Source organism: Gobius niger (genome assembly GCF_951799975.1).
Source record: "Gobius niger genome assembly, chromosome: 11".
Lineage (NCBI taxonomy): Eukaryota > Metazoa > Chordata > Actinopteri > Gobiiformes > Gobiidae > Gobius > Gobius niger.
In genome coordinates, this window is record NC_136862.1 from 25680851 (window position 1) to 25702859 (window position 22009).

The 22009-nt window shown below is 41.7% G+C and overlaps 2 protein-coding genes across 5 annotated transcripts in view; one reads left to right on the plus strand and one right to left on the minus strand.

Moving 5' to 3' along the window:
• The window catches only part of sh3pxd2b (SH3 and PX domains 2B), a 43680-nt gene extending 28536 nt beyond the window's left edge, over window positions 1-15144 (plus strand). The window contains exons 5-15 of one of the 4 annotated variants that reach the window (XM_079565947.1): window positions 1862-1953; window positions 8418-8443; window positions 10317-10448; window positions 10661-10762; window positions 10998-11033; window positions 11108-11200; window positions 11972-12089; window positions 12532-12737; window positions 12813-12859; window positions 12939-13064; window positions 13534-15144. In XM_079565947.1, coding sequence (XP_079422073.1) covers window positions 1862-1953; window positions 8418-8443; window positions 10317-10448; window positions 10661-10762; window positions 10998-11033; window positions 11108-11200; window positions 11972-12089; window positions 12532-12737; window positions 12813-12859; window positions 12939-13064; window positions 13534-15021 — 2466 coding nt within the window. In that variant the 3' untranslated portion in view covers window positions 15022-15144. The remainder of the gene's footprint in view (window positions 1-1861; window positions 1954-8417; window positions 8444-10316; window positions 10449-10660; window positions 10763-10997; window positions 11034-11107; window positions 11201-11971; window positions 12090-12531; window positions 12738-12812; window positions 12860-12938; window positions 13065-13533) is intronic. The other 3 variants (XM_079565949.1, XM_079565948.1, XM_079565950.1) reach the window with 3 other exon arrangements.
• A 4747-nt stretch (window positions 15145-19891) lies between these two features.
• The window catches only part of stk10 (serine/threonine kinase 10), a 49810-nt gene continuing 47692 nt past the window's right edge, over window positions 19892-22009 (minus strand). Inside the window, exons 19-20 of the mRNA XM_079565944.1 lie at window positions 21165-21278; window positions 19892-21082 (exon numbers count right to left, since the gene is read on the minus strand). Coding sequence (XP_079422070.1) covers window positions 20942-21082; window positions 21165-21278 — 255 coding nt within the window. The 3' untranslated portion in view covers window positions 19892-20941. The remainder of the gene's footprint in view (window positions 21083-21164; window positions 21279-22009) is intronic.

Consider the following 22009-nt stretch of genomic DNA (forward strand, 5'->3'; position numbering starts at 1 on the left):
AGTAAAACAGATGAACTGCTACGCTCTTCTCAGAAGATGGTGAAAGACTGTTGTGGAGCGGAGGGAGCTGCACAGGAGGAAGGAGAAGGTGGAGCTGACCAGTGCAGGACACCACGCTCTAAAACAGGGACAAACCTAGGAGGCGCTGCACCCATTCAGAGCATCAGAGGAGATTGAAGGCAGCCAGCCGGGTTTCCTCCAGGTTTTTGGTTTCCTCTACCTCCAAAAACACGTTGGTCAGGTTGACCCACAGTGGCAGTCGCAGCGGCTCAGGACTAATACCTGAACATTATTTTGTTTTGCGGTTGTACAATGACAAATAAAGCACTTACTTACCTACTTATAGCCTCTTGCACTAGTGTGTACCTGCAGCACCACTCTTGCAACAGACATAATGCTGGATTGTGTACTTGGGAGCCTCAAGATTCAAAATAGTAGATAATGAAAAAAACTGTAGTAGTAGCTTAGTAAGTATGTACCGGTTTGTACTATGGTTGTCATGTCCTCGGGCTTAGACACATCCCCCTTGTCTGTGTACTCTACTGGTGAATGTGTGAGTCTGAGTGGTTTCCTGAGTGCCCTTGGAAGCAGCAAAAGTGTTCCTATATTTCATTTTTTTTGCCGTTCAAGAAACACTTTTTAAAATGTAGGTCAGCCAGTGATGACGATAATATGGCATTACAAAGCAACCAGCATTTTGGGTTGCCATAAATTCTTGCTATTGTACCTGTTTACAGCCTCTTACAACATCCGCCTGTGCTTTGACAGGTGGCGTCCCGAAACATACTGCCCAAGGACGCTATCTTTGCTTTTGTTGCTGCTTAGTGAAATGGTGAAATCACAAAAGACACAATTGAGACAGAAGGAAATAAGACATTTGATATGGTGCTGAGCTGTGCCTGGCAGATGAATAGAAAAGGTGAGGCTTAGCCCCTTCAGTCACAGTGGAGTCATTGGAGATAGATGTATTCTGTCTGCTCTACCCTGATGCAGAGAGCTGTTAAGAAGAATGTGCTGGATTTTCTGAGCGAAAGACTTGACAAAACTTGCTTTGTGGAGGACAAAAAAAGAAAAAAGAGACAAGTTTTAAGATAAGAATGCGTGCAGGTTGTGCAAAGGGAAAAGATGCAAGAGGGAAAGCGGATTTTTTTTTCTTTTTTGTGTGTTTTATCAGTGGGTTGTCAGGCCGAGTGCTGGTGATGGTCCACAGAGAGAGAAAGGGAGAGGGAGACTAAATGGATCACTGATGTGGGAGAGACCGAGTGGAAAGCTAAACCAGCTGTACAGCCTGAAAGAAACCTTGGAAAAATTCAAAGCATAAATATAACTCGGCCCGTTTTCTCTTCTCTTTTTTTCACATTTGTGTCTGTATATAGCGAGATACAGTAGAAGACAGTGTTATATTGGTTGCATATTATTCCTGTCAAATGAATCTGTTGAAATCTGTTCTGCAAATTCCTTATATTGCATGTGTTACATTCTGTCTGCTGATTTACAAATTGCTGAGTTTGTCGACATAGAACTGAAATGACGACTCCTTCATGTTGGTGTGGTCGTCAGGACCGTGGTAACCAAGACAAAGACCTGTCCAAGGCCACTACAAACCGAGGCCAAGACTTTCAGAGACACATCTCGAGCCACAGATAGTGACTCAATATGACCATAGCCATCAATATTTACCATTCTTGACAGTACAATAACTTGATGTAGACGGCCTGTGGTTTTGAGAAATACCCATTCCCTTCTACACAGAGTTCACTTCTGTTGGCAATCCGTTTGTATGATTTATTCACTGTACCCTCAGTGAAGCCCAGTCCATAACTTCTCTCTCACTGTGTCGATTGTCTCCGTGTCCCCTCAGGCTCTGATCCAGCTGCCCGTCTACATCTCTCAGTGTGAGGAGGTCCGAGTGTTCTTCGAGACCAGACCCGAGGACATCAACCCGCCAAAGGAGTAAGACACGACACTGTTCACATTGTAGAGCACCAGAATGCTGTGAAATGCAAAAGTTCACTAGGTTTCTCGTTTGTAAATGTGCAATACAAAGCAAGGAAAGAAACTGCCCCACTTCATAGCACTTCTTTTTTTTTTTTTGCTTTTGCTTGTCATATTGTATGTACATCTACTTGTCCTCCACAAAAGCACACACTTGTCATTGTTCCCCAGGGCTGATGTCATGTTACGTCCTGCCCGCCAGCCCGTAATACCCGTCATTACAGCCTCTAATGGACGTGATCTCACTGCGCTGGGCCCTGCTTCCTGTTGCTGCAGAAACGCACTTAAACGAGTCCTCTCTCCGCTGACTCGGCGTTTTAGCGTGTTGCTACATCTCGAACCCCAGACAGCTGACATCGCACCGCGCTTCAGCCCTCAGCCGACTCCTGGCCGTGTTACCTTTGGCAAATCTCACTCAACACGTTAGCCCCGTAAACCAGCACTGACAGTAACAACGTGTAAATGTCGTTTATGAAAACATGCCCGTTGTTTCACACTCGATGGCAGTGACATGCTTAAAGCGGCTTTTTCGAGTCGGCGTATCCTTCAGAGCACTTAAAGATACACGGCACTGGTTTCACAGGCCGTGACGCTTTTGACCCTGTAGTTGTTTTTCGCACCGGTAACTGTCAAACGGGGCGTTAGCTTTAACCTTGCTGTCATCACGTCTGATGGACAGCGCTGGCCTTTTACCAGCTCAGAGCGCTGAAAGAGGAGACTGGGGAAGGATATGTTGGAATGGTCTCAGTGGAAAAGAAACACACAAAGGAAATGAGCAATGAATCGCGAGGGTCTAATTAATACTATGGTTTCTTGTTGGGGCCGAAGTAGAGCATTAGGAGTAAGTTTGGTATAACTGGAATCTTTATGTCTTGAGTGAAGCCCTTGTGATGAGGCATTGTATGACCTGAAATGATCCGCAGTGTGGCTTTAAGAATTTCCATACATTTTCACACTAATCCACTCTATTCCATCGGTATAAATGGGGAAGCAACAGTGAGCCCCAGAGTTCAGTGCCGTTGTGTCCCTGAGCAAGACTCTACACCAACATTCTAGGTATATTATTCTAAACCTTTCTCAAATAGTGTTAAGTGTACATCTTTGAGTTTTTACTATGGCATTGAAGGTTTTCAAATGGCAGTATTACTATGTCTATTGTATCTCATTCAGGAAGCTTCCTCATTTCCTTCTGATTCTCCCGGTGCGCAAACAAAGACTTTATGCTTCTACAGGTATGTCAGAAGGAACTGAGGAAGGAGATGTACTTGAAGATGGACAGTGAAGTGGACATGTAATGCATATACAGTAGATACAGACGGCATCTCTGGAATCATCCATATATGGCATTTGAGGGGGAAAAAGCAAAACTTTCTATAATTACTCCAAAACTACTTTAACAAATGCTGAATTATGAATATAGTGTATACCCAATAAAGATACAAAGACATGGAGAAGAGCTAAGTGGTTCAGCAGCCCATAATTACATAAATAACAGAGAATGCTAACATAATGCTACATGCTAAAGCTAGCTACGACTGCCATTTTTCGCTTCTACTGAACAATCTGCTGTGAAAAAACATAGATGGGCCCCATTTTTTTGTGTGTGTGATAAATTTATAAAGTTTATATTCCGGCAAAACGGCTCGCACTCGGCGAGGCCCCCTTGTATGATGTGATGCCGACTGTATCTATAGAGCTAAACAAGCACAGAACGGCTCAAAATCGATAATGTTGGATAATGGGCTTTAAAAATGTGGACAGTTTTTGGGTGTCAACAATGAACAATTGTACTCAGGAAGTACAGAACGAGGCGCTGACGCTGTAGAAGAAGAAACCGCTAAATTGAACAGCTTTGTCTGAGGATTACTTAAAACTGCATAAATGTTGTGAAATGCTACTCCAGGTGTGTCTTTGACGAGAGAACAATGATAAAACAACAACCTCAAGAAAGCCGACTTTGCATGATATGTCCAGTTTACGTATTTTTGACTAAGTCCATACATGTTGGAGCTGGTGTTTGGCTGCTGCTTTGGCGGTGATTTGTGCATTGCATAATAGTCAGTACTGCAAGGTCAACGTTTTGAGACATTCCCCGACAGTCAAATTATCACATTCTTTCATAATGGGCCGTTTAGATGCGTAATTTAGCTATAGGCTACGCAGCAATCTTAAGATGCAGGATATTGCTCTATTTGTCTCACAGAACTCTGTGTCTGCCGCGACTCGCTCGGATTAAACACTTGGTAGCTCAAAGCGTAGCTCAAGGACAATTAAATCAGACATGTGGTTACTATGGAGACTGAATGCACTATGAGGTCAGCGTTCCCACCGGCGCCCCCTAATGTCACCTATAACTAATCATTTGAATTGGGCGAATGTCACATTGAAGCGCGGCTCGGACTGCCGCCGCTGACAGAGTGCGTTAGATAAGGCCTGTAATAATATTGTGACGGCTCTGTCCACTTTATCTCCTCTCCGAATGAAGGGAAAGTTTTGTTCCATTTTGTTTGTGATAAATATCAAATCAAGCTCGCTCTGAGATGAGAACATTTATTGTACACGGCAATAATAAGGCATCAGTCACTTTATAGGATGAGAAGGTAAGACTTTCATGAGGATGTGGCAAAAAGTTAAGTTGTAAGAATTGATTGTACAGCCTTATATTTAGTCTCTTGTTCTGCCTTATGAGAATCTCACAAGGACACTTATACAGTAGGCTATTCCTCTCATGTAAACCCCTGTAGCAACTATGCTAAGAGCTTCCTATTCATTTAAAGAGTCGGGGTCTGGGGAAGACCTTGGTTCGACTTTATTGAAATTGGATTAGCTTTCTGCCAGTGCAGCCTGTTGTTTGGCCGAGTGACAGGATGAACACAGCAGCCCGGAGTAAAGGAGGAGAGATTTATCATGTGTTATAAATCTATTCCATTGACGGCCTATCTCCTGCTTAATGCCAACAGCAGCTCCGGACTGAGAGAAAGAGAAAGAGGGAGAGAGAGAGAGAGAGAGAGAGAGAGAGAGAGAGGGGAAGAGGGAAGTGATGCTATCAGGAAGTAGAGAGAAGTTAGTTGGAAAGGAAGGAGGTTTTGTTGTTTAACTTTATTGCATGGTGACAGCTGAAGGTGAAAAGGGTTATCAAACAGCTTCAATTGAAACGCCATAGCAAACTATAGCTGAAACAGTATGTCTAGTAGTAGCAAAGGTTTACAAAAAGTCATCTGGACTGGGTTAACTGGAAGTTAAAATATTAGTTTCCTCATCTAAGAAGTTTTCCTAATTTTTTTCGGAAACATCTTCTGATCTGGAAAGTGGATTAGTTCACTTAGACTTGCCCTAACCTGTTATATATCAATGCCATTAAAAAGAATCACTGCTAATTGCAAGCTAATATTGACAACTGTTACAAGCTAATGTCGACAATTGTTACAAGGTAATATCAACAAGCTAGTATTGTCCATATTATCGACAATTCAAGCTAATACTACAAGCTAATATGACAACTGTCATAAGCTAATATCGACAACTACTACAACCAAAAATTGACAACTGTTGCAACCTAATATCAACAATTGTTACAAGCTAATATCGACAACTGTTACAAGCTAATATTGACAACGGTTACAACCTAATATTGACAACTGTTACAACCTAATATCAACAATTGTTACAAGCTAATATCAACAATTGTTACAAGCTAATATTGACAACTGTTACAACCTAATATTGACAATTGTTACAAGCTAATATCAACAATTGTTACAACCTAATATCAACAATTGTTACAAGCTAATATTGACAACTGTTACAACCTAATATTGACAATTGTTACAAGCTAATATCAACAACTGTTACAACCTAATATCAACAATTGTTACAAGCTAATATCAACAATTGTTACAAGCTAATATCAACAATTGTTACAAGCTAATATCGACAACTGTTACAAGCTAATATTGACAACTGTTACAACCTAATATCAACAACTGTTACAACCTAATATCAACAACTGTTACAACCTAATATCGACAATTGTTACAAGCTAATATCGACAGTTGTTCAAATATCATTTCGTTGCTAGGAGAGACAATATTTATACTTACATCATTACATTTGTGCTTGAAATGAGGGTTGAGTATGTTTGGTCAAGATGACTGTGGGGGAAGTGGTAACAAGCCATTTACCATAAAAAATGTGGCGAAAATGTGCGTTTGTGGAAGTGAAACACAGAAGATGTCAATGTCATTTCCGAAAAGTCCCACTCTCTCATAAAAAAACAAAACAACAACATGACTTTGCTGTTACAAACTCTAAAGCGACTGTGACTGACATGGGAAAATGCATGAAGGATCGTTTTTTTGCGCGGTGAAAATAATTCCATCCGGCCAGTTCTCCGTGTTTGTGCTTGCAACGTTGGCTTGACATATTTTTCTCACTCGTCCGTGCCCTGCCCCATAATATCCCTGATTATGGGCACTGCTGATCTTGGCCCGTGCTTGTGTTTCTTTTTATAGCTCGATAATGGGTTCACATATAGGGCTAAAGATTTATAAAGCAATTAACAGTTCCACCAATCGAACTGTGTTTTTGCGCCTGGGAGCGGCTAATGCAGGAAATGGGACCGTGTGCCAATGAAAATAAGCGAAGTAGAGTAAGTGTAGTTTGAGGTGGGACCAGGAAGACAGGAAAAGACCTTATTGGATTAAAGATTTTTTTCCTGTCGATTACTGACATGAAGGCGGTTTATGTGTAAAAATGGCCATATTGCCTGTGTTTGTGCAAGAAAATCTGAATAATGGATAGAACTTGGTTTAAGAAGTTGACATACCAGGAACAAAATTGTTATTTTGCAGAGGAGGTTAAGCTTTTAATAGGTTTACTGGAAAAATCTGGTCTTCAGAGCTCAATAAACCAGGCAAGAAATGATATATTCAACCTCTTACCACCCGCCTTAACCGAGCCCATTTTCTCCAGTTCAGTTTTACCCAAATCTAAAAGCTTCTTGAAATGAGAGCTGACAGCCTATAGGCCAGTGTAGCGCCTCATTTGAAAGCCAAGACCTCCAAAACTGATCTAAACTTTTTCCTTGCATTATTGCCTGTGTTGTTGACACTTTTTGGTGAGTTTTTTGTCACTTCCTTGTTGCTCTTTCATCCCTTTTTTTGGCGATTTGTCACATTTTTGTTGCTCTTTTGCAGGCTTTTTTCCCACTTTTTTATACTTTTATGTTGCGTTTTCTTCTCTATTTTGTCTCTATATTTATATTATATCATTTTCCAAGAAGCTATTAGATTTGGGTAATGTAGAACTAGAGGCAATGTACTGACTGAATACAGTGACAAGTATGTTTTTTTCCTACAGTGTCTAACCTTAAAGACACACATTTAACTTAGGTGCATTTCCACTCATTTCTTTAGCCAAACTAATATTAAGCCAGTCTAATATGGGACTGCCTTAACCAGATCTAACAACATTTAAGATCTAAACTCCTATAAAAACATTTCTGCATTCATGATTGAGTTTGAAATTTTGTACAGCGATATCATTGTTTGTTTTCAAGCAGACATTTATAGGGAGAGTCCCCACTTACCCACACCATTACCCCGGTGTAGACTGGTAACTATCGGCCAAGGCTTTCCTCAACATTTTCAGCGCCATCCCCCAGATTGCACATGGCAGATGACCGACTATATCAACACACCCTTAGGTTTATTATATGGCATTGTGGATGTTGACTCACAATGTATAACGCTCCACAATGACCAGAAGATAGGATCCTGACTCTACGATTCTTATGAGGGCATCTGGAGACAACATTAGCCATAAATGTGAGCCGGTCTATTAGTCTCAGTAATGTCCAAAGCAGACACGGCATCAGCCCTATTGAATTTAACATCAGCCTACATTTCTCACATGGGATTTTATCTTGAGGCTCTTTTTCACTGAGTGGGCAGGGGAACTATACACTCCCTAATATTTCAGATATGTTGCTGTTTGCACAATGATGCCGTTTAGAAACATTAGACGGACAATTTAACCTGCAACTAAATCAATACATGGATGGATGTCAACTGTTTCCGGTTTAATGATATCGGAGAGCCATCTTAATCTATTACTATGATTGCTTACCATTTTATCCGTAACATAAATGAATTTGCAGCTTACATCTACTCGAAAAACAAAACATCAGAATTTATGTGAGAGTCTAGGGGGTGGACACTGCTCGGAAAATAGTTAGAAAACTATTTTTAGATGGGCTGGAATTAGACTCAAACTTTCACAGTCAGAACTTGGACTTGAACTGGGACTTGACTGCAAAGGACACAATGACATCACTTCTGATTGTGTACACCCTCGGATATACGAAGTCTAATAAAGTTGTCATAGTTTGTTTGTGACACTACTTTTCTCTCTGTGTCTTTTAGGGATCCGATTGGAAAGAAGAAAGCAGGTAAGACGCTTGTTCTGCGCTCAATTCATGACAAAGAAAAGTGTCTGAGGCCTCGCTGAATCAGTGGAAAGATACTGGTCTCTCAATGTAGTCCCAATGCTACAGTACAAAGTCTTTGCTGCCCTCTAGTGGTTGAATGTACATAGTTTGATACCACACACTGTTGCACTGAAATTGATCTGTCACTTACTGTTTCTTTCTTTTAATATTCATGACTTGCCTGCATGACAATATGTTCAGCCTTGTCCATCCGTTTTCCTTCTCATCAGGGATTGTGGAGCGAGCGACTACTTTCCTAAAGCGAGGTAGTAGCACACTGCCATGCACTGGGGGCTGTGCTTGTGTGTGACCTGATGGGCGCATGCTAACGGGCTTACGCTAACAGCCTGTTGGTCCTGGGCAGGTGGGATTCAGCTGCCAGGGGCTTGTGTCTGTTCTGGAGAGGAAGAAATCGGCAATTCCACCGCTTGTGTTGCTGGCTTCAAGTCTTGAGAGAGTTTCAAGTGTAGCAGAGTAGCTTCCACTGGTGTTGAAGGTCAATGATTGTGCTTTCTCGTCATTTCACCACATCATCAATAGTCTCAACGAAAACAATTCAGTCATACTTTGGCAAGGGCTCCTGACTATCACTAGGAATTCAGGCTGTTAGTATCAGATAGTGCTGAGCAAAATGAAGCTTCCCAGCCTCCTGTGTCAGAAAATAGTTCAAACTGAAGCCTCGCTCTATACTGCCATCTGCTGATGATTTCCATGTATTGTAATTAATAAAGGAAGGTTATTTTCCTTTATTCCCGGTGCCAAAATTGAAATATTGTGTTCACATTTGGAGTTATGAGAACATCCTTTTTAAAGATTTAGGTTTGCATAAACCCATTAACTCATTATTTCCATAAACCGATGCTTCAGTATCATGATCTACTCGTTCATTAAACACGGTGGTTCATTTGACCCGCCCACTTTAGCTTGACACACACATCAGAGCCTCGCTTCATTTTGCACATCACTAGTGTCAGAGCTTAATATATTATTAGCAAACCGGACTGCACAATACTGTAAATTGTTCAGATTCAATTTGATAACATTTTTTACCTCCAGCCCTACATCAAAATCAAACTTGGCAATATCGTTATCGCATTATTCAAGACAGTAATTGAACATCGCAATTTGCATAATGTGCAGCCCGAACACCCAACAGCATTTCTCAAAATGTCAATTGTCATCACAGCCTGATCATCAAAGCAAACTATTGACCTTCAATAAACTCTGGGATGTCAGGCTATATTTCAAGTGGTTCCCAATGTACAGCAGCTCGCCTTCCCCTCCATTATTATTCATTCTTTAAACAGAAAACTATCTAGATTCTTTTGCTAACTTTGGTGGTGGGGAATTCATGTCATTGCCATGTTTTTGATTAACTTAACAGTGACTTAACACTCTGTCCAAATGTCTGTCTGCTCACAGCGTCATCCTCTCTGAGCCTAACCTCACCTTCCATCTTACAAAGCCTCCTCTCTTGAACCCTAATATTGTTTTTGACGTGTCATCAACAATAACTCAGTCTGTGAAGTCCAAATTGATCTTTTGGCAGCGGCATTCCTAAATGTGATTATCAGATTCATTTTGGTGTGCATAGAAAAAAAAAAAAAAAAGGGAGAAGTGGCATTTGCAAAAGGTCGTCGCTGAAATGCTAGAACTGCAAAGGTCAAATCTTCATTATTAGAAAGCCAATTATGCTAATGAACAATATCACAAAAGCTCAAATGTGCTTTACAAAAGCATTGAGGAGAGGCTTTAAGATGTCGACTTACATTTTCTGCATTATAAATGATTAGCTTCAATACAAAATGTTTCTTTTTTTTTGTCTGTTTCCTAGGAGACTCATCCTCTGTGGACCCTCTCCTCTTGGATCAGTACGTCGCGGTGACTAATTATGAGAAAACAGAGAGCTCAGAGATCAGCCTCAGTGTGGGACAAGTCGTGGAGGTCATTGAGAAGAACGAGTCCGGTAAGCCGAATGTTTGACTGAAGCACAATGAAAAGTAGAAGGTGAAGGTTTGAAGGTGCACTAGCTTTTAGGAGAACACAGAAATACAGTATGAGCTGCTAAACTACAATAAAGAAGCGTCTGCATTGTTTGTAGATGTCTATTCATTCGGTTAGTGGAAAGGATGCAGCATTTGCCGATCTCACGACTTTGTAAATGTGGCGTCCGTGTAGGCTGGTGGTTTGTGAGCTCTGAGGACGCTCAGGGCTGGGTCCCTGCCACTTGCCTCGAGGCCCAGGACGACCCAGACGACTTCACCATCCCCGGGGAGGAAGGTAGGAAGGACATACTGTACAGATGGCGCTATCCAAAATATAGCAATATGCAGTACTCAATAAAAGCTATGAGAAATATCCTCTATTTATGATGAAAGTTGTGTCTATATTGTACCGGTGTAGTAATAGGTTAAGCCAACGGTAAAGCAAGCATTGAAAGAAAACAATAACACATCAGCATCAACATTTTTTATCGCGTATCTCACTAACTGTTACTAAACTTTGTGCAACACAGATATATGTCTAATTTTGGGGTCCTCTTTAAACAAAGGTAAACTCTAATGGACTGTAGTTTTTGGTGAGACTGACTGTGTGTTTGCTGACTCCTGCTCACTGTGATGTCAGTGCCGCGGAGGTTCTGGTCTCTGCCGAGGCACGTGGGGCACGTGGGGCGCCGCAGAACCTTAGGGGATCTGTTCAGCTCAGGCTTTGGGCCAGGTGGAGCGCACCAAACTCTTTTTCAACACTTTCCTGTGTCCGCATGTCTGTGTGCCGCATGCTCTATCTGTACAGGGGGATTAAAGCTGCTGCATGCAAGTCGCTTGGTCTGTACATAAATACATGATACAGAATCATTTAAGCGCCACTATTTGTAGACAAGAGGCTATTTATCGAGTCCAAGTCACGTTGAGTTCTCATTATTCAAAATCTAGTCACATGGGATTATGTCAGATCAAGGCAAGAGTCGTGTCTGTTCACTCTAACAGTGCATGCTTGTGTCTGAGATTTAAGTCTGATTTTATTTATTATAACTTCCTTGTCCAAGTAGACATTGAAGACAAGTTGGGTCTCGAAAATCCCGGACTCCTGGACTACTGGAGTTTTTGGTTGCCAGATTATAGGTGTCACATCAAAGTACATTAACAACACATAGAGACATAGCAAACACTAACACTATAAGTATGCCTGTGTTTGTTTGTTCTAACATTTTGGAGTCCTTACATTGCTGCTCTACCCTTGTCCATTTAAATGCCTCATGCAAGAATTATTTATTATTTTTAAAAGGTTCAAGTGAATTATTTTGCTTTCTTAAAAACTGCAAAAGCAGCATGTTTGTTCTTTTGTCACATCAAGTTATTGCATCATTGGTGAAAAGCCAGCTTTGTTCCCCATTGTTTCCCCGAGCTACATGCCTCCCAGTGCAGCATTACCCTACATAAACTTGTATTTTCAGTGTTTATCCATTTTAACTTTCCTTTCTGTTTCCAGAGGACAAGTACTCAGTAATTTACCCGTACTCGGCCCGGGACCAGGATGAGATAGACCTGGAGCGGGGGATGGTGGTGGAGGTGGTGCAGAAGAACCTGGAAGGATGGTGGAAGATCAGGTGATGCTGCTCAAAGTCACCAGTGTCGTTTATCATTGTCCTTTCACTTTATTACATTAGCCGGAAGGGACTGGCATGGACTTTGTACATGCTTTTAACATAATGCACTTCTGAAAACGCTAGCAGAAAATGTTCTTGAACTGTGCAGTGCCAGAGCTAATTTATCAACTTTTTATGCAAATTCTATCTGAGAGTTCAAACAAAGCGACTTTTTTGGGTCATAATGGTTATAATGATATGCAAGAAACAAGAAAAAGACTTGTTTTCCCCAACTCAATTCATGTGGAAAAAATCTGACCTCGTGTCGCCAATCATTTCATTGTAATTGAGTTTGCAGCCCTATAGACATATTTATTTTTAGTGTATCATTTGGTGTGTACGTTTTGTCCTTGCCACTGATCTACAAACGTGTTAATTTGAACATGCCCCTCTGTCCCGTCAGGTACCAGGGTCGTGAGGGCTGGGCCCCGGCCTCGTACCTGAAGAAGGTTGATGTTCAGAAACAGCTGTCCGGAGCCGCGGTTCACTCCAGCACCAATGACCTGGAAGGATACACGCGGCAAAACCATCAGAACAACGCGCTCAAAGACAATAGAGACAACAACCACAAAGAGAACCGCCTGTCCTTCTTCTCCGAGAACAAAAACAGTACGTCTGTGTCAAACGCAGTCTCATAACAAATTGATTGACAAGTTTATAAACTTTCTGCTTTTCTTTGTACAGAAGTGGGAGCGAGACACAGACCCCCTCCTCGCAGAGACCTCACTATTGTAAGAATCTCACATTACCCAATAAATAAATAGTGTATAAATACAAATGTCCATATAACATAATATTCTTTGCCTTCAGCCTCGTGGTACGAATCTGCCCAAGCCACCTGTCCCTCCTCTGGTGGAGGAGGAGTTCTACACCATCGCGGATTTCCAGACCACCATTCCAGACGGCATCAGCTTCAACGCTGGGCTCAAAGTGGAGGTATGTAAAGTAAAGTAAACAAACACAGCTGGACATTTGTTGACTTAGATTTGCTGACTTTTTATATTGAATCAGAGTGTGGCATCATTTGCCTTGGACGCGGTGCAGCATAGTGGGACCTAAGTAACGTGTTTACCTTAATAAATCCTTTTCATAGTCCCTATAGGTTTAATACAAGTGTTAATGGGATGATTGGGGGGTCTTTCATCTACCCCTGATGTCTCTGTCCAGAAAACCACCCTTGCAACATCCCTGCCTCTGGGTCGGAGGCACAATACACACTAATATAATTATGAAGAAGAAGCTAACAGGCTAACGGGAAAAGCTAACTGTGGGCTAGCGCCACTTTAGCAGTGTTTACAGCCAAGTTTGAGTACAAAAATTGTGTGCATTGTGTCATCGAGTTGTGGCAAAACAAACAATATCCCTCTCTCCAACAACTTATGAAAATGCTGTTTTCTTTTCATAGGTGGTGGAGAAAAACGGCAGTGGCTGGTGGTACATCCAGATAGACGACAAAGAAGGCTGGGCCCCTGCTACATTTATCGACAAATACAAGAAAACCAGCAATGCTTTACGGCCCAACTTCCTCGCCCCTTTGCCCAATGAAATGGAGAAGCTCGCTATGGAGGACACCAGCAACCACGTTAACTCCAGCACCGATGATACTTGGTCTAAACCATTACCGGACGAACCTACCACAGCCTCGGAGTCTTTTATTAGGCCTAAACTTAGAGACTGGAAAACGAACAAGGCGGCAGCTGCAATATCTGGTCCATTACCCCCGGCTCCGACAGCGCCCCCTACTGAGGAGAGACCGGCATTGCCACCAAGAAGGGAGTCCATTCACAAGAGCCTGGAGTTGGAGGTTGCGGAGAAAGCCAAGTCTGAGCATCCCAAGCCTTTACCGCCAAAACCCCCCGCACCGGGGGTTATAGTGCCACTGGTTGGAGCTAAACAGCCTCCGTTTAAACCGGAGAAGCCGGCAGAGGCGAAGAAAGAAGACAAAAGCAAAGCGCTACATCTTCGCAATGAGATGGGGCTGGAATGTGGCCACAAAATCTCAGCCAAAGAGGTCAAGAAGTTCAATCTGAAGCCAGTGCCGAAACATCCTCCGAAAGCGAGACAAGATTCCCAAGAAGAGAAACAAGAAAGCGCGCCGCCTCCAGCGTTTATGAAGCCAAAGCCGATGGTGAAGCCCAAACCAGTCCCGGCCGCGAAACCCGACTTACCAGCGGAGGATAAACTAGACATCACTAATCTACGAAGCAAGCTGAGGCCTTCAAAACCCACGGATTCAGGCTCGACTTCTGAACACAATGATGTAGCGAAACCGAGTTCCCCGACTAGCTCCCCTCCGATCCACATCCCGAGCTTCAGTAACAGCAAACCCAATGACGAGCCGCCCAAAATCCCGCCGAAGCACGTCAACGGTCACAGCCAGGACAGAACATCCTCGCCCCCCCCAAAGCCGGCTGTACCTCCGCACAAAGAACCTCCCCAGCGGCCCCCAGCCATGGTCCCCAAAAGACCCCCTCCGCCGAAGAAAAGCGCCCCGTCAAGTCCCACCGAATCCAAGCCCGCACCCATTTCGAAGGATGACACTCCCAAGGCGCCTCAATTGGGCAGACCGCCTCCCCCAAAACCAAAAGGGTTCGTCCCGACCAAGGAAGAACTGAAGGCGAGTAAAGTACCCATTCCACCCAAGCCGCAAATGAAGAGCGACAAGCCGGGCCCGCCGAAAGACAAACTCCCGCCACTGCTCAAGGAGCCCAGCAAGGATGAGTTGTATCATGCCGTGGCGGACTTTGACGGGGATGAGCAGACGGGTGGATTTAAAACGGGCACGGTTTTCGAGGTCCTGGAGAAGAACAGCAGCGGATGGTGGTTCTGTAAAAATGTAGGAGAGCAGGTCGAGAGCTGGATCCCCTCGAATTACCTGAGCAAGAAACCCTAAGGAGGAGCTGTCGCGATAATAAAAGTACAAGGTGGACATCGACAAAACAAGAATCACGTAGTTTTCAAAATTAAACCCAATTTGTATAGATTCATGATACACAGTGTGAAATACAGCATTCTAACAATTATGAAGTGCAAGTAATTGAGAGGCCAATATTTGGGGATTTTACAATATTGGCAATTGGACGATCTCGTGCTAATAAAAGCCAATAGCCTATCTCTGGAATCTCTTGGAAAGGGTGAAGTCAGGGCTTAAAAAGGAGTCCTCCCACAACTTCCTAGGTCTCAGGGGAACCGAGAAACGTTGCGATGAAAACTGGTAAGCTGCACATTTGTTAAAAAAATTCCGGGGAGGGCAAAAGTATGCAAATGCGAACGGCAACTAATCAAAGCTGGGACAGAACCCATGATTGTAAATAGAGAATTGGCCACTGCTGGAGCGACAAAGTATTCATGTCTTTAAAGGATTATTGACCAGACATTTGGAAAAATTGGCCAAAGGTATCGGTCGAAAATATCGGCGAGCATATCGGCATCAGCCTTAGAAAAACCCATATCAGTCGACCTCTAATTGAAATCACAACAGACTCCTATCCTTCAATGCCACAAGTGTAACATGGGAGACAGACACTCGTATACTCCTATGATGTCATTGTATTGACTTATAAAGCCTCCAAATATCTATGAAGTAAAAGAAACATGCAGTAAATGCTCCAAATGCTGTATTTCACATTGCTTATATTTAACCCCTGATGTTTTAAACTTGAACTGCATACATAATAGTGTCCTGGAGCAGTGTCAAACTTTGCCATCAGTTGGCAATTTATTTATTGGTACATCTTTGACAAGGATAATATCCAGAACTGAATAGCAATAACACATCACCTTGTCTGGTCTTATGTTTACTTATTTTATTATTTTTTGTTTGTAGGAGAATTGCTTTTCATTGCAGTAATAGTAGCAGCCCGTGTTGACGTCACACTTGTTAGAATTTACTCATGTGTATGTAGTCCCGCCCCCATGCCTTCGATAATAATGTGCCTCAGTGTAGACTGCTTCAGTGTTTTCTGTATGTACTTAGTGTTGGCTGCCATTTTGTTTTTTGTGGGGAAATAACTGTCAATGCCAAGTAAAAAAAAAAAAAAAGCTGTTCATTGCCAAGCATAGACCTTTAGGCAGCCATTCCTTACCCAAAATACAGCAATCATTGGGGAATATGAATTGAATATGGCACCTTAGGAGGTCATAGGCAGCGACTTTTTGTTCTCAGAGCTGATGTGTCAGAATCAAGGGAAAAAAAGGATTTGACAAAGTAATGTAATGGATTTGAACCTTTAGTGGTTTTGAAAGTCATTGTACCCAGGGGAAACTTATGCAGAGAAGGTTGATTTGTTGGGCGAGTGAGCGAATTGAGGAGACGTCTGGACAGGTCTGAGTCACCCCCCCCCCCCCCCCCTGTGGTCACAATAGAGGTGTTCGGTGCATTAGTTGCAATGTTACTTTGAATCAGTGGGAGTAGAAAGAGTACAAAAGAGCGGATTGCACATGTATGTACTGAGGACGCTAAGTAGATTCGCGGAGATACCTTTGCAAAAGTGGAAAAAGTGAATCCATGTTATTTTGTCATATATATTTTGATATTAAACAGATGTACCAGATTTGCACTTGCAGGAGGAAGGAGAAGAATGCCACAGTGCATTTTAGTTGTTAGTTTTCCGATAATATTAAGCTTCAAGCCATTTTGTATACCATATATATAATAATGTTTCAATAAAAATATCCACACTTGAAAAATGTAAAGACAATGAAAAAAAAGAAAAGAAAAGACGTTTATTGTCATCTCAAAGCCCAGAAATTGGAAGAATCGAATGTGCCGTTGCCTCGCTAGACCGGGCACGAGAGTTTTTCGCATTGATTTGACTGTGCAATGATCAGCAGTATTGTAAATGTACAAAACCGAAGAGCGGTGCTTGGATGACATCTCTATGTAAGATATTGTTTTACATCAACGCTTGACTGGTCTCAAGCTAAAAAATATCATCAAATATTTTTATTGTACAGTAACCAGAGTCCTAATGTTTCAATGAATGCTTCATCCGTTATACTTTTTTTTTTTTTTACTTTATGCTGATGAAGGGATTCAAATGAGAAAAAGGGGTGGATTTTTTGTTTTGTTTTAAGGCGACACGTTTTTTTAATGGTTTGTTTAACAGTGTTTTTACACGTGTATCCACTGCCACTTTGTCCAAAATGACTGTGTGCATCAATGCGCTACACAATCACACAGAAAAAGACAAGGCTACGAGTTGTTACATGATACTGATATAAAGATATTGTTGATGTGTTCCACTCCTATAGTCGCTTTATTAAACCTCCTGACACTACACCTGTCAAGTTGAACCACGATTGTTTTGCAAACCTGAATTTAATATTTACCATAGGCTGCATCTGAAAAGTGGCAAGACAGCTCCTTTCTCCTTTTTTCCTTAAAGGGATATTTGACAGGATTTTTGACATAGGGCATCATTTCCTAGTTATCCAGAGTGTTATTCTGGAGATATATATTTTTTTTAATTCATGCAGTTCTTATATTTGAAGAGTTTAGTGGTGCTAGGCTAATGCTAGGCTAGCGCATGTCTATGGTAACTAGTAGCCTGCATTAAAAAAGATCTTCAAAATCCTCGGAAAGTCCTCCACACCTTACCATATGTGATTTGTAGAAAGCTCCTTTGTGAATTCCACGTGTAGTAATGCCGGCCGCAGGTAAATAAACTATTGTAGATCCGGTAACCTAGCAGATCACTCCACCGCTGCGTAGCTTACAACCAGCGAGCTGATGCTGCTCAAATATAAGTTCTGCAAAATCCAAAAGGTTGTATTTTAAAAATTATTCAGTCAACACAGACATTTATATCTGTAGTCTGGTGTTATAAGTGATTTGCCTCAGGTGCACTGGGCTCGGGTCAGACTGTTTTTAATGCTGGCTACTAGTTACCATAGACATGCACTAGCCTAGCACTAGCCTAGCACCACTAAACTCTTCAAATATAAGGACTGTATGAATTTAAAAATATTTATGCGTATCCCCAGAAATCAACAACACTCTGCATGACTAAATGAGGCTGTATGTCAAAAATCCTGAAATATCCCTTTAACCTTTGAGGCCGACGTCACGAGGACCTGGCAGTATACGCCACACATCCTCATGCACTGCAACAAATTGAATGTGTCTTGAGTTCGGAAACCGTCAGGAGAGAGAGCGCAGTGGCTTGTGTGATTGTTTTTGTCTCGTTACATCCCGAGGTTCCTCTGCTGTAGGAGGTATTAAAGGAAGCATCACAGCTCCTTTCCTAACTCCCTCCTAACTGCACTCACACATTCGGATGCTCCTTGTCACGCCTGACGATGGCGCGCACGTCCGGGTCAACGATCAGGAGAAGGAGCTCCCTATTAAGCTTATTTAGATGCAGCCATAGACTGTTTCAATGCGAGTTCATTGTCCGACATGTTTGCCAATGTTTTACTTCAGTATTGTATGATTTCAAAATGTACTTTCGCTTTATACTTTTTTTAATGGCATCCATTCTTTTCTTCTTTTTTTTTCTTTTTTTTTTTACTCGAGCCAATAAATAAACATTGCAATTTGTTCCCAAGTTGTGTTCTTGACTCTTTTGGTGTCTTGCTAGTGTCCCAGTACAGAGGTCCTCATACAGTGCTGAGCCTTTTTTAGATGGTATTCATTCAAGCTTTATGAAGGACACAACATCCTGGTCCATAGAAAAAAAACAATGTCATGTGCAATTTTACTTTAAATAATTACAGGTCCAGCCCACCCACTTACCCTGGAATCATTTATTCCAAATTCATAAAATGTTATGCCCACTTTAGTTCTCATGGGCTTGGTGGTGATTGGAAAGTCACATATCTATGATCTTGGTATGACAAGTTTGAGAACCATAGTATATCTTTACTTAAGTAACTTAAGTTGTCTTTAGGCCTTATACGGGCATGATTTCTGAGAGTTCCAGTCGGGGCGGAGATCTCCAATGTGATGTAACACGAGGTAACAAGGTTTTCTTGCTTTATACTATTTTCGAGCAGCGAGTGTTTGCTCACTTCTGAACACTTAAATCTAGGGCGAAGGGAATCTCTTCAATACTCTTACTTTTCCAGAGTGCAGAACTCCAAACATTTTCTTGAATCTCTTAACCCCCGCCTGAACCGCACACTTGGCGTTTACCCAAATCTCAAAGCTTCTTGAGTGTCAAAATGGCAATAAATAATAACATCACAACGGATAAAAACGCAACAAAAGCGAGAGAAAAAGGACCAAAAAAAGGGATGAAAACGTGACAAAAATGTGCCAAAAAAGCAATGAAAAAGCAACAAAAAAGTGACAAAAGCAACGGAAAAATGGCCAACAAGTGATGTAAAAGTGACGAAAATGCAACAAAAAAAGGTAACATGGCAACAACGCAAGGAAAAAGTACAAAAGTAAATTCCTTTTTAACAGCTGAAGTTGAAATATCTTTTTTACACTTACTATGTTTTTTTTTTTTTCTTTAAAAGGGACTAGATGCAAGTTGTTCATTTTTATACTCACTACTGCCACCTCAGGTCATACGTGCAACTGCAGCTTCTATATTAAGCTCTTGCGTGACGGCACTTCGGACCGAATTAACACCTTTTTGAGTGACAGTGCAGGATTTTAGAGGCAGTTGTGGTGAATAGTTCTATAGTATAGTCACTTTAACACTTGTATGTGTTAATTTAATGATAATTTATATTCAAAACACTTACTGCAAGTGTAGGGTTGCCATTGAAAAGACGGAAAAAAAAAACACATCATTAAAATTAGAAAATCTGTATTTATTAAGACATATTTACAACAGTTGTTCCTTCACTCATTCGACCTCTTAGACACATTTCATCATCAGGAAAACACAGGGAAATAAGACACGAGGACGGAGGAGGAAAGACCGTACCTGTACGGACCTGTCTGAGGCCACGAAACGCTCTGGAAAAGATGCACAATCTAAGATACAACAAAACCTATTGTTATTTGTAAGGAAAATGTTTCTCATTTGTGTAGCGTTGCTTCTATCAGTGCAAACAAAAGGCACGATTAGAGAGAAGGCAGAGACCTCAGGAAGCCACACGCACATATTGCACTTAGGTTTAGCCGGCAGCATATTTAAATCGCGCACAGTACAACATTAAAGGCCAAAAAATAATAATAGTAATACATTTCAATTTGGATTTTAACCCTCCATTCATAATAACACGACAGTATTCACTTTGGCTTGGTCAGTTCTCATCCAGTGTGACTGATCTACAGTAAAAAACAGAAAATTACATCTTCCCTTGTATAAAATATATTCACTGAACAATCAGGTAAAACTTAAGTAGGATTTAGACTCATTCCCCATTCATAAAGAAGATGCGCAAAATATTAAAAGAACATTTAAAAGAAAAAAACGTTAAAAGTTTAAATTAATGTTTACAGTGATGAAGAGTTAAAATAAATAAAGCAGGTTTTGGCAGCTCATTCAAAAGAAGCTTGTAAAAGCAAATTAGGTCGACTCACGAACATAAGGCGTAACTGAAAGCCAGTATCTCAATTTCAAGCACATTTCGATACGTAATTGGAAGACGATGCTTATCATTTAACTAAAAAGTACTTGGCTTGCAACCAGTTCATCTTCAAATTGTGCGAACCGGCTCATTTCTTACATTTCTTTTTAATCTATTGCTGTGTTATCAGAAACGTAAAACTATCAGATGAATTTAAAAAATACTGATATTGAGTTAAGGTAAGTCGTAAGAGTGTGAATTAAGTTAAGAGGAAAAGGGTTTGCATTACGTCATTGCTTTCACCAGTGGCTATTCCGTGCAGCAGTGATTTGTGGCGTTATTGTCTACATCGAGGACGAGTCTTGGTAAGGCACAAATCTGGAGAGCTTTGTGGGAGAGCTGGGGTTGGGGCAGTCGGTCGCCGCGCTCATCCGGAAAAAGACGTCCTGCTCGTGTTTCTTCAGGGTGAGTTCATCCTCCAGAGCCTAGGGGGGCGACACACCAAACAAGATTTAGTTGCGTTTTAGTAGATAAAGGTAAAGGTGGTGTCTTTGGCGCGGGATGTACCTTCTTCCTGGGTTTGAGCAGGTCCCTCCAGTCCTTCAGCAACTGGTTGTGTTGTTCGTCCAGGTGCTTCAGCCTCTGAGTTTCATTCTCAATCAACAGATGGCATTTCTCATTCTGTACAAATAAAATGGAATGACGTGAATTAAATCTGAATGACAAAAGGAGTTTAGACAGACTGTATGCTGCCCTGTAGCATATTTTTTAAGCAACATTTTAAGGTTTACAGGAAATTTGGGTTTAAAAATATACGCAGAGACGTCGCTTGCCATAAGGTAAGGTAGGCAGCTGCCTGGGGCCCCAACAGTCAAGGGCCCCCATGAATCAACCAATTATTCTGAAGCCTGCAGTTGAGTCTTCCTAATGAGGCAGTTACATCATCTCGCCACCACTGCACTGTGGCGCTGTTTATCCCCATCCTGCTTCTTTTTTTTTAACTTTCTTTATTTGATCAGTGACAATGCACAAACAACATTGGTCTAAGACAGAAGAGATGTCGTGTGCCAGGTTATAGCAAAAATGATAATTTCCACCCGCTGTCCCTGCTGCATTCTTTATTGAGTCATGGTGTCCCTAATGTTAATTTATAAAGAATCAGTGGACAGACTTTTTTTAACTCATGGCTCCACCAGATTATATTTCTAGTAGTGAAACCAGTTTAGTGAAATACTCTTCATGACCTCAAGAACCTCAGCCTTCTGCTCTGAGGGAAACTTATGCAGAGAACTGCATTACGGCCGTTGTCAAGTGACCCGCTCCTGCAAAAATGACGTCCTCTCTCCCAGTGCGCAGTACACTGAGTGGCCACCAGAGGGCCCCCCTACTGACATTCTTGCTTGGGGCCCCTT